The sequence below is a fragment of the Chrysemys picta genome, chromosome 3 (genome assembly GCF_011386835.1).
Source record: "Chrysemys picta bellii isolate R12L10 chromosome 3, ASM1138683v2, whole genome shotgun sequence".
Classification (NCBI taxonomy): domain Eukaryota; kingdom Metazoa; phylum Chordata; order Testudines; family Emydidae; genus Chrysemys; species Chrysemys picta.
Window position 1 is genome coordinate 109,617,401 of NC_088793.1, and position 12,438 is coordinate 109,629,838.

At 44.1% G+C, this 12,438-nt stretch overlaps 1 protein-coding gene across 7 annotated transcripts in view; it reads left to right on the plus strand.

Annotated features, from left to right (window-relative positions):
* UTRN (utrophin) overlaps window positions 1–12,438 on the plus strand; it is a 568,432-nt gene that overhangs the window by 123,458 nt on the left and 432,536 nt on the right. For all 7 annotated transcript variants that reach the window (XM_065588781.1, XM_042848216.2, XM_065588777.1 and 4 more), the window contains 7 exons: window positions 2,476–2,568; window positions 3,491–3,663; window positions 6,798–6,913; window positions 8,220–8,383; window positions 8,979–9,179; window positions 10,960–11,141; window positions 11,873–12,023. In XM_065588781.1, the coding sequence (XP_065444853.1) occupies window positions 2,476–2,568; window positions 3,491–3,663; window positions 6,798–6,913; window positions 8,220–8,383; window positions 8,979–9,179; window positions 10,960–11,141; window positions 11,873–12,023 (1,080 nt within the window). The remainder of the gene's footprint in view (window positions 1–2,475; window positions 2,569–3,490; window positions 3,664–6,797; window positions 6,914–8,219; window positions 8,384–8,978; window positions 9,180–10,959; window positions 11,142–11,872; window positions 12,024–12,438) is intronic.

Here is a 12,438-nt window from a genome sequence, read left to right on the forward strand (position 1 = left end):
CCGTCCCACATGTTCACGCAGCTTTTTATTCCCTACACATTATAGATAGGAGCATAAGGAGCTGGTTCCCTAGTATGATTTATAGCAGACACCAACTAGTACCCCATCTTATCATAGAAGATTAGGGTTGGAAGAGACCTCAGGAGGTCATCTAGAACAACCACCTGCTCAAAGCAGGACAAAACACCAACTAAATCATCCCAGCCAGAGCTTTGTCAAGCTGGGCCTTAAAAACCTCTAAGGATGGCGATTCCACCACCTCCCTAGGTAACCCATTCCAGTGCTTCATCCTCCTCCTAGTGAAATAGTGTTTCCTAATATCCAACCTAAACCTCCCCCACTGCAACTTTCATAGATTCATAGATTCTAGGACTGGAAGGGACCTCGAGAGGTCATCGAGTCCAGTCCCCTGCCCGCATGGCAGGACCAAATACCGTCTAGACCATCCCTGATAGACATTTATCTAACTTGAGACCATTACTCTTTGTTCTGTCATCTGCCACCACTGAGAACAGCGGAACTCCATTCTCTTTGGAACCTTCCTTCAGGTATTTGAAGACTGCTGTCAAATCCCCTCCTCATTTTTCTCTTCTGCAGACTAAACAAGACCAGTTCCCTCAGCCTCTCCTCATAAGTCATGTGCCCCAGCCCCCTGATCATGTTTGTTGCCCTCCGCTGGGCTCTCTCCAATTTGTCCACATCCTTTCTGTAGTGGGGGCACCAGAACTGGACGCAATATTCCAGATGTGGCCTTATAATAATCCCTTCCCTCGATCTGCTGGCAATGCTCCTACTAATGCAGCTCAGTATGCCGTTAGCCTTCTTGGCAACAAGGGCACACTGCTGACTCATATCCAGCCTCTTATCCACTGTAATCCCCAGGTCCTTTTCTGCAGAACTGCTGCTTGGCCAGTCGGTCCCCAGCCTGTAGCAGTGCATGGGATTCTTCCATCCTTGTCCTTGTTGAACCTCAGATTTCTTTTGGCCCAATCCTCCAATTTGTCTAGGTCACTCTGGACCCTATATCTACCCTTCAGTGTATCTACCTCTTCCCCCCAGCTTCGTGACAACTGCGAACTTGCTGAGGGTGCAATCCATCCCATCATCCAGATCATTAATAAAGATGTTGAACAAAACATGCTTTATCTGATGAGATAATAGGAAAGAGATTCACTGTTGTATCAGAATAACCATGTAAAGCAGAATGGAGTTTGTTTCCCTTCTCTGTTCACATTCATTCTGCCAGCTTAAGACCCCCATTCTGCATTGAGGAAAAAATTGCTGCTGCACCTGACATATATGTATATGTGCTTTATGAAGTGCCTCAACCCAGCCGTAATCTGAGTTCTTCCACCGAGTGGTTGATATTGCAGTGGATGTGGTGTTGCCTTTAGGAATAGCACCATAGTCATCTTAATTGCCTTTCTTCTATATATAGCCTCTAGATTTGCTGCTGTAGGCATGGCTATCCCATTGTCCATTTTGGATTTGGAGAGTTCGTAACTCAAAACAAAAATTTCCAGTCTCTAGTTCTGGCTTCCCTACATTAGTTATCAATTCAGATTTCTTCCCATTAAGACATCTTACAGACCTCGTTTATGGACTTCTTAACTTTAAAAGATTACGCTACCTTAGCATTACACACAGCTTTCTAGGTCTGCGGCAGTTGGCTCTTTTCATTGCTCCATCCCTTTATTCAACCCCCTGAGGAAAAACTGTGGAATCTGACTCACTTTTGTATTCTCTTGTGAAAAAAGGAGTAAGAGCTGAGTTTGTTTCAAAAGCTTTACGTTTCATAGTGTAAAATAGAAATGAAGATGAGTTCAAAAGCTTCCATAAGTGATGAGGTCAAGTTAAAATAAGAGGGGAAATTTCAAGAAAAAGCAGAGCTCATTAGTGAATAAAGAAAGATGAAACCGTCATTTTTCCCCTTGCAGCTCCTCCTGAAAAATTAAATAACTCCTCACCAACACTCCATACATATAATTTTTGTTGAGTTGAGCCCTCATTAAACTTCTTCAGTTAAAACTAATCCAAACTGATTCTCCCCTGGACTCTGATACCACATACAAAGCTTGTCATGTGTGGCTCCTGGGTCAATCTGAAAACTAAAGTTGTTTGTAATTATGACACTTTCAGGGCTCTATAATGCCCTATAGTATTTAGGATTACCTCTTACCTTGCAAAACAGACCAGTTACTGCATGTTTGCCTGTGTATTGGTTGATTTTTTGTATCCCCATATATTGCTGGTTGGGATTGAACCCTTACTCTGTTGCCTATGTATTTTGCTTCTAATTGCCTTCATGACAAATTCAAGTAAATTGCTCTCTGCAAAAATCTCTGCTTGGAAATTTCCACAAAAATAAATGTATCTGTTCATGTGCTAGTGACTGGTTGGTAGATGAGAAAATGGGAGGACACTCAAATCCTTGGTGAGAAATGTTGATTGACTTAATTGATTTAATTTCTCCAGGTGGAATTGGTGAATATAGGAGGGACTGACATTGTTGATGGAAATCACAAACTGACGCTGGGATTACTGTGGAGTATCATCTTGCACTGGCAGGTAAGGAAGCTTTGGGGAGGTCGGGCTCTTTCCAGGAATTTCCACATTGATCTTTTTGAATTCTTACAAACCTTTCTTTGTCCTCTAGTGTGGAAAACATCGCTTCTTTTGAGTTTGTAATTGGTGTAGGCCAAAGTTTAGTTTGTGACCTCTTCTGTTGACTGAATCCCACAATGCACTTTCTAATTGTGTGTCCAGTTGTGCTCAGTCAATTGGTTCTGTTCCTAGTGTTACCACACAGAAACATTTTAAATGAAGACTAAAGAATTATATTTTTATTCTTTTCACAAGCTTTCTGTACATATCTACTTGCAAGGTATTTTTAAAGTGTTCTAGCAGAATGGCCATGATACTGTAATTGTGGCCTGGTTTTAGTGTCTCACCAAAGTACCTCCACTGACTTTAATGCAGTTACTCATGATTTACACCAACATGAATGAGAGGAGAATTGGATACTTTGGGAGGGACTTTAGCCCCTGCTTAGGCATCATATAAAAGCAGCAAATGGCGTGCAAGAGGCTCAGGAGAATTCCCCATGTGGAATGATTGCTCCCCTACAAGGCCCACTATAGGGGGATATGCTTGGGGTAGAACCAAGGACAGGGGGAGGCAGAGCCATAGTGTATGCCCTGTCATGCAAGCCTGGGCAGCACTGGGGATGCTGTTGTAATTTAGCAGTCCTGGAATGTCTAGGGTCCCATTCTGCCCACACAGCTGCCCTTGATCAGGAGGGTGCAAAGTGCCTTAAAGGCTCCCTTCTTCAGCTGCACTGTCTGCAGCTGACCTGTTGTGTTTAGTGAAAACAGTGTTTTGAACTCCGATACCAGTTGGTGCAACAACTCAGCTTAAATGCTGGTTTGGCAGATCAACAGTTAACACATATGTAAAATTGTAGTTGTTACTGATTATTTGCTTTCTGCAGGTGAAAGATGTCATGAAGGACATAATGTCAAACTTGCAGCAGACAAACAGTGAGAAAATCCTACTGAGCTGGGTTCGGCAATCTACAAGGCCTTACAGTCAGGTCAATGTTCTGAACTTTACCACAAGCTGGACCGATGGGCTGGCCTTTAATGCTGTGATCCACAGACACAAGTAAGTGATGTATTAGATCGTTAGACAGCTGCACAATTAAGCAGCTTTTTGCCTCTGCATCTTGGAGTGTTCAACAGCTTTTAGACTGTTTAAATGATTCGCTGGTGGTGGGTTTTTGGGATTTCTTTTTTTGTTGTTGATGTGGTTACATTAACAATGGAGGGAAATTTGCCAATCCAGCACTTACTTGCAGAGGGCAAAGCCAGGGCTACATTGTAACTCCCACTATTCCTTTGCTCGCTTTTCAATTACCAAAATATAAAAATACTTGAGATTGTTTTAAATTGCAATTGACATGCATTAACTACAAAGTAAGCTGAATACGCCTTTACAGAGAGGATATCTTGTCTGTTAGACCATCTTGCTCCTTTCCCCCCCACACTGAAAACACTTGAAAAAAAGCTCCAATCCAGCTTGTTTTTTGTAGCATCTCTAGTGAGTAGAACACTTTGAAACAAATCAACAAGTAATACAGGCACCATGGCTCCCTCTTAGTTTTGAATAAGTGTGATTTGAGACACAAAGTAATTATTCTCACAGAGTTGGCATACATTACTTAACAGAAGAATCAAAGGATAATACAATTCTTTGTTTTTATAGTGTGGTGTTTTTCTCTCCCTTGGCCCTTTTTCTAAGAGGTATTGTTTAAGCTGCTCTTGGCAAAGATCACATATTCTTTGTTTTGGGAGGTGTGTTTGGTAGTCTGTAGATATAATCATTACTAATTTAAAACATGAGTTTCATCAGATATTGCTGCTTTTGGTCAGTTCAGTGTAATTTTAAATTTCACAAATGTTTCTGGATCCATCATTTCCCAGAATGGGCTATTCCACAGTATACTTTATAATTATTCATTTAAAATTTATAGTTCTAGCACCTGGGGGCCAACCAGAACACAGCTCCACTGTGCCAGGTGCTCTACAGACCTATAGAAAATGACAGTCCTTGCCTCGGCGATCTTCTAATCCAAAACACAAGACATAACATTTGGATGTGATGAGCAAACAGGTTAGGATCGGGTTCAGGGGAGACAGGGTGACAAAAATAATAGGTGGTGTGAAATTCTTACCAGCAAAAACTGCAGCTTCCTACCTGCCTAATGGATGGTGTGGGTGCGGGTGTTTTTTTTTTTTTTAAACCCACACACACTATCCATTAGGCAGCTAGGAATATTTTATTTTAAATATTCCTTCTCTTTTTACTTTATTCCATTACACGTAGGGGTATCATTTTGTAAATCCTTTCTAACCCTTCTTGTTTAACCCTTCAAATATTTGTAGTCAATTATTAAAATCCTATTAGTTGCAACGTATCCTATTTATGTTAATGTTAGAACTTTTTAACCTATTCCAACATGTCAGAACCTTTAACTCCCTATTCAGTCTTGTTCCCTGTAATTGGTCCTAGCTGGGCCTCGACCCCTCCGGGCAGGAGGGGAGCCACACCGACTCACTACTGTGGTAACAAGCAGTCAGTTAGTCCCGAAGCTCCGGCTCTCTGGTGCAGGGCGGAGCAAAGCCGACAGTTAGCTCAGGGCTCAGGCCCTCGGTTGCAGGGGACTGAGCGAGCAAATAGTTCAGAGCCCAGGCCCTGGATCAGGGCGGGGCAAACACAGTTAAGGTCAGACCCTTAGTGGCAGGGGCTGAGTGAGCAAATAGTTCAGAGCCCAGGCCCTGGATCAGGGCGGGGCAAACACCGTTAAGCTCAGGCCCTTGTTTGCAGGGGGCTGAGCGAGCAAGCAGTTCAGGAGCCCAGGCCCTGGATCAGGGCGGGGCAAACACAGTTAAACTCAGGTAAGGCACGCCTAGGCTTTCTGTAGCTGAGCGTTGGGTGAGGGGGAAGCCTGCCACCCGTGAGCGGGGGTGCCAGGGGGGAACGCAGGCCCACCCACTCCACTGCGTTCCAGCCCGGGGCCCTAGCAGCGGTTACTGCCGCTGCTGGTCAGTGGGGTATCCAGACCGCAACACACTGACATTGGTTCACACTCGGTTGCAGCCGGACCGGGGTTGGCTACCCCCGGGCTACTTCCACGATCCCCCTCAAAGCCTACCTCGTTCGTCGCGCCGGACTCGGGCCAGTCCATCTGCATGGGCTCCTCTCGGCCAGGACTCTGTGGCAGGTCCGGTAGCTCTGTCGGGAAGTCAGGCCAACGGTCCTCGGGCGGCTCCTCTGGGTAGCAGCAGGGGCGGAGGGGTTCGGGTGCAGGCTCACCCTCAGGGTTGGTGGGGTGGGGTTCCCAGGGATTCTCCCAGTGACGGGAGCGGACGGGCTCCGGCGGCTCCTCCTCGTAGCGTGCCCGGGGTAGCTCAGGCCAGCTAGGGTCCAGGCCTCGGTCTTCGGCGGTCTCCTGGCCGGGAGCTCCCGGCCGCACGTCTGCTCCCTGCGGTGGCTGGCCGCAGACTGAGCTCTGGCAGCCGGCCTTTATACTTCCTGTCCCGCCCCTTGACTTCCGGGGGGCGGGGACAGGCGGTGGTGGTCCCACCCACTCTGGTGCCTGCACGTGGGCTCCCTCTTCTGGGCAGGAGGGGAGCCACACCAACTCACTACATTCCCCAGCTCTATATTCATTCCAGTTGCATGCAAGTACCTACCCAATCCCTCCTCCACCAAGTTTTAGAAATCTTACAAATAGCCATTTTTTTCATGACTTCTGTATTTAAAAAAATGGAAAATGATTATTCATGTCTCTGTGATGTTTGCAGTTCAAACACTGCATCACTGTGCTAATCATAGTGCTCTGAACTTGGAAGCAGAATGACTAGAAAGAAAAGTGAAACTGACTTTTTTCCCCTTCATTATCCAAACTGAGTGCAATACAAAAAGTAAATACTCAGCAGTAATGTTGAAAAATAAATATTTTAATAATAGATTTGTACATTTTTAAAGTTGACTATATCTCTTCAAATGTTAATACAAAAATAGTAGTTGTAGCATATATTATGTGGCATGGGATGAGACTATAACTGCAGTCATATAGATATAAAGTTAGTGAGTCAAATATGTTCAGAATTTTGTTAGTATTAGTGTGCACATACTATAGTTTTCTGCTTGGAATCTCAGTTACACTTTTTAAAATCTGTAATTGCATTGTAACACTATCTGATGTGTGATTTTTGTTTTCCTTATTCTTTCAGACCTGAGCTCTTCAGTTGGGATAAAGTTACGAAGTTGACCCCAACTGAGAGACTAGAACATGCTTTCACCATAGCCAAAAAACACCTGGGAATAGAAAAATTGTTAGATCCTGAAGGTAAAATGTTTGTTTTGCTCTTGATTGTAAATTCATTTTTGAGATAAGTGTTCAGAATTTACTTCCATTTACTTTTAATGTAAATACAACTGGAAAACAACTGGACTGTAACTTCTTGTTATCTTCAGCTATTGTCTTTGAAGAGATCTACTTATAAAGGGGTGTGTGTGTGTGTGTGTGTGTGTGTGTGTAAAAGTGACATCTGTCTTCACTGATTTTTTTTAATTTAAAATTAAGTGATGCAACAAATGATGATCCTTGGTTAAGGAAGAGAAAAGCAAAAACTGGTTAGCAATCTGTTTTTTTTGTTTTTTTTGTTTTTTTTTAAATGAAGTATGAGTTGATTATAATTGTACATGTCAAAAAGTGTAGGAGTTAAAACTATAAATAATGAAGCATTTTTCAGGCTGATGTAAAACGTTAAATACCATATACTGGGTAGTTCTTCTCATACACAAACCTGCTTTGCTTTCTATGCCCACTGAACAGCAGTAGCCACTTGTTAACTGCTTAAGTGCTTCACCTGTAGGAGCACTTGCCAGCAAGTTTCTATGACTTCTGTTGAACCCCCTCCCCTCTGAGTGGACTCTGGGCTTCCCAAAGGTATGTCCTGCATAATAGATCAGCAGATGGCCTCTACAGCATTAGGTGATCAGTCCTAGAGGTGCAGGTACAACGATAAGATTCAGTCTAGAGAAAGCTTTTAAAACCCATCACCCAGTGTAGCTGTCACAAGTGAGGATAATGGGGCCTGACTCTCCATTGGGAAAGGACTGGACTGTACAGTTTTGGTGCAGCTCTGAGGAAACTGGTATGTTCATTTACAAGATTTGGTAGCTGCTGCTGCTGTCTATACTGCATAGGGACTGACAGAAGGTGGACTTTCCGTTTTTGTTCTCTGTTCAGATTTTGTAAACACTGAGTTTCCCAAGACTTTCCAAACTAAAATCCTTGATTTCAGGAGCCTCTTTGCTCTGAAGAGTTAAGGATCAGCTTTAAAACATGAAGTTAAAACTTGGGGCAGAATCTCTCCAATCTCTTACCAGAAATATTCTAGCATTCCAAGAAGCAAAGGGGGTTGTTCCATTATTATTAATTATTTGCATTTTCCATTGCTGGTGCTGCTCTGATCTATTAACCATTCCAGATGCATTGGAGAAGGAAGGCCTGACCTTTTGGCATAAAATTTTTTGATAATATTTGCGACCCCTGGCCCCCTTCTGGTATACAGACCACACTGTAGCTATCTAGGAGGTTTTCTAGAAAAGCAGTCTCAAACTTCATTTCTTTTAAATTTCCTGTGTAGATGTTGCTGTACAGCTGCCTGACAAGAAATCTATCATCATGTATTTGACCTCTTTGTTTGAGGTCCTTCCTCAGCAAGTCACCATGGAAGACATCCGCGAGGTGGAGACTCTTCCAAGGAGATACAAAAAGGAATGTGAAGAAGGAGCGTTTAATGTACAACAAGTACGTTTCTGTCCATCCAGGTTTGGAAGCCCCTTGGCTATAATTTCCACCTGTTTAAGTATACTGGTAGCCCTCCCCACCCCCTGCAAAATCCATGGGAGGGTACTAAAATCACACCCTGACAATCCTCTTCCTGGTTTCAGACTCTTTAAGCTTCCTGCTTCTGCCCATCTTTCTCATTCATCTTGGTGTGCTGGACAGGCTGGCTCCTGATCCTGAATTGAATTTGCGTTGGGAGAGTTTTTGTTCTTCTGTGGTATTCCTCCGCTCTACTTCAGCGTCACCTGCTGACTTAATTTAATAAACACTACTGAGGGTGATTTTATTTCTTAGCAATGACCTCTAGATTCTATATTCGCCAGGGGGAGGGGAAGAAGGAAGGAAAATAATCAGATCATAATCAGATCTGACAGTTGTCCCCTCTAGTCTACAAAGTAACCAACTATCATATTTTAATATGTTAAAAGTTGGCATAACAGACACATTGTCACATCACTGAAGTACTCAAGGGATCTTAAACAATCCGTTTGGTGCCAGTTACAGAAACAACATCTCTGTGTTTCTAAGAAATGTTACGTTCCTCTTTGCTATGTAGAGTGCAACACCTGAAGAGGAGCATGAAGGTTCTAGAGCAGAAACTCCTAGCACTGTGACTGAGGTGGATATGGATTTGGACAGCTACCAAGAAGCTCTGGAAGAGGTCCTCACGTGGTTGCTTTCAGCTGAAGATACATATCAGCAGGATAACATATCTGGTGATGTTGAAGAAGTCAAGGAGCAGTTTGCTACCCATGAGGTAAGTTTGTGTTGGCAGATCTTTTTCCAGCCTGTTCTTAAAATGGTTAGTTCTTGATACTATAAAAACATCATTCTGTTTCATTTGTGTTGCTTTTGCTAAATGTATACTGAAAGTTTGTAGGATATTTTAAGGCTTGTGACGTTTGCATCATGCTTTGTTTTGCACATTAGATTTTGAGTTTTAACTGTTTGGTTTTTTTTTTTTTTAATAAGAGAAATAATTGATTATTAGAATGTTACTGTTAGTGCACAATTTGTCCTCATTTCTCAACTTCTACATTGTTTGATGGGAATTTTATAGACGTTATCATGATTTATGGGACAGATCCAATGGTGCTATGCTGATGTACACCAGTGGAGGAGCTGGTCCTGCTATTTCCCAATTTATTAGTGGGAGGTTTCTGGTTGTAAGTGTAATGTTGCTAAAAGCTGTAGGTGCTAGAGTTGGAAAAATTTCTGTTTGATACTTTAATCTGTCTTTCTGTCAGTGTAAAATATACAATCATATCTAATCAGAAAATAGAGCTACTTTCACAATAGTTGCCCTTCTCCATGTGTAGGAGCTGTATGACCATAGGTAGAGAAGAGAAAAAACCCCTCCCATGTGCACATTTTTGGACTTTTTGTTAAAAAAACAAATAATTTTTATTTCCATAGTTGAAAACATATCTGCTTTCTTTGCAGTATGTTTTGTTTTTGGTTTTCAGTGTTTCCAATTTATGTTTCTTAGTGCACTTAGGGCCTTCCTCCTCCCCCCCACAGCTCCCATTGACCGGGAACGGGAAACCGGGAAGCGGCCAATGGGAGCTTCGGGGGAGGTATCTGGAGGAGCGGCAGGGTCATGGTTCCAGCTATTTCCCAGAGCGGGGCCGCCAGCCGGCCCTTGCCCCGGTGTGCGCCACTGCCACCCTGGAGCCCGAAGCCCTCCTGCACCCCACCCCCCCAACTCCCTGCCCTGAGCCCCTTGCCCGCACCCCAACCCCCTGTCCTGAGCCCCCTGCTGTACCCCACACCCCAACCCGCTGCCCTGACCCCCCTGCTGCATCCCACACTCCTTCTGCACCCCAACCCCTTGTCCTGAGCCCCCTTCTGCACCCCAACCCCTTGTCCTGAGCCCCCTGCTGTACCCCACACCCCAACCCCCTGCCCTGACCCCCCGCTGCATCCCACACTCCTTCTGCACCTCAGTCCCCTGCCACATCCCACCCCCCTCCTGCACCTCAGTCCCCTGCCCCGAGCCCCCTGCCACATCCCACCCCCCTCCTGCACCCTAACTCCCCCTCCTTAGCCCCCTGCCACACCCTAACTCCCTCTCCTTAGCCCCCTGCCACACCCCACACCCCTCCTGCACCCTAACTCCCTCTCCTTAGCCCCCTGCCACACCCCAGCCCCCTGCTGCACCTCAACTCCCTGCCCTGAGACCCCACCAGACCCCTTATGCACCCTCTGGGGGCAGGGAGGGGGCAGAGGTGGGGACTTCAGGGAAGGGGTTGAATGGGGGCAGGGAAGGGGTGGGAAGAGGCGGAGCCTCATGGAAGGGGTGGAGTGGGGGCAGGGCCGGGGGCAGCGAGGGGGTGTGTGTCAGTGATGCGGCCCTCGGGCCAATGAACTAAACCTAGACCCCTGGGTTAAAGTCTGCTATGCTTGTGCTTTTGACGATGCCAGCTTTATTCTGCAGCACTGTGGTTTGATCATTATCAGTTTACTAAGACTATTACAAATTCATAAACTCCTGATGGCAGCTCACAAATCAAGATGGTTCATTGTACCTTTTCCAGGCTTTTATGATGGAGCTGACTGCGCACCAGAGTAGTGTGGGTAGTGTACTGCAGGCTGGGAACCAATTGATAGCACAGGGCAATCTATCAGAGGAAGAGGAGAATGAGATCCAGGAACAAATGAAACTGCTAAACTCTCGATGGGAAGCTCTCAGAGTGGACAGCATGGACAGGCAAGCTCGGTGAGTTGTGCTCTAAAACTTCTTGTATAGCTGGAGAACTAGTTAATGGAAATCTGTGTCTTTAGCCTGATTTTGAGGCCTAATATCAGATTTTTCAGAATGAACTTGTCATTTTGTAGCATTAAATTCGTCCTGTTTGTGGCTCAGTAACCCATCTGGAGCAAAGCAAGGAGGAGGGAAAAAAATCTGTGTTCTTGGCTACTTTTAATGCAAATATTTATATGTATATAATATAGAAGGTGCCAGACTGAAAATGCAGTGTACTGCTTCTACTAATAGCAAATTGTCTTAAAATTGTAATAATTTAAGTTCTTAAATAAAAGCCTTCAATCTTTGTAAAGAGTGGTATTTATATAATACAAAGGACTATCTGAAGGATTTTTTCCTGCTATGTTTTATTACAGTCATTAAGGGAGAAACTGCATTTCATTGCTGCTCTTGACATTGTCGTTCTTAAGAAGGAACATTTGATGCAAGAAACAATTAAGCTGTTAGAAATTGTGAGCATATTTCTATGTATGCTGGTGGCATATTTCACTAACTTTTGAGGAGTAAACAAGATATTTAACTGTTTTCTTTAGTTTAAAATTAAATGCAGAACAATTTATTTAGACCATAAATGGCTTAGATATGGCTATATGGCTTTCCTCTTATTTATAACTAGATCTTATGCTTTTTACTTGCAAAAGGCTTTCTGGAATTATTCTGCTTTTGTGTTCTCCCATGTGCAGCCTGCATGATGTGTTGATGGAACTGCAGAAGAAGCAATTGCAGCAGTTGTCTGACTGGCTGACTGTCACAGAAGAGCGCATTCAAAAGATGGAATCTCAGGCCTTAGCTGAAGATTTAGAGTCACTTCAAAAACAGATGGAAGTACATAAAGTAAATGCTTTTTGCCTGTTCTGTAATACACATGATATGGGAAAAAATACTCAGATGCTCGAATAACTTAGTGACTGCTACAATGGAGAAACTCAGTTGTGGCAGCCACGTCATGGTCCTCTTTTTTTTTTTAAGGCAAGATTCAGATCTGGTTGTACACTGAGGGGACATGCTTGATAATTTTGATGTGGCAGGCGATGATAATGGAAACGAAGAGACTGGACAGTTTTGAAAGCACTTTGTTTACTAACGGAGTAAAGCACCGTTAGTGGAAGTTGCATTGTGATGGGTTGGATCGCATTGGGAACTGCCAACTGATGTGCCAAGACTACTACTGCCCCTGCTTTCCTGTCCTGGCAGCTTAAGACTCCAGCACCCTGTCTTGTTGAGCCTGACACAGCAGTCTGCTCCAACA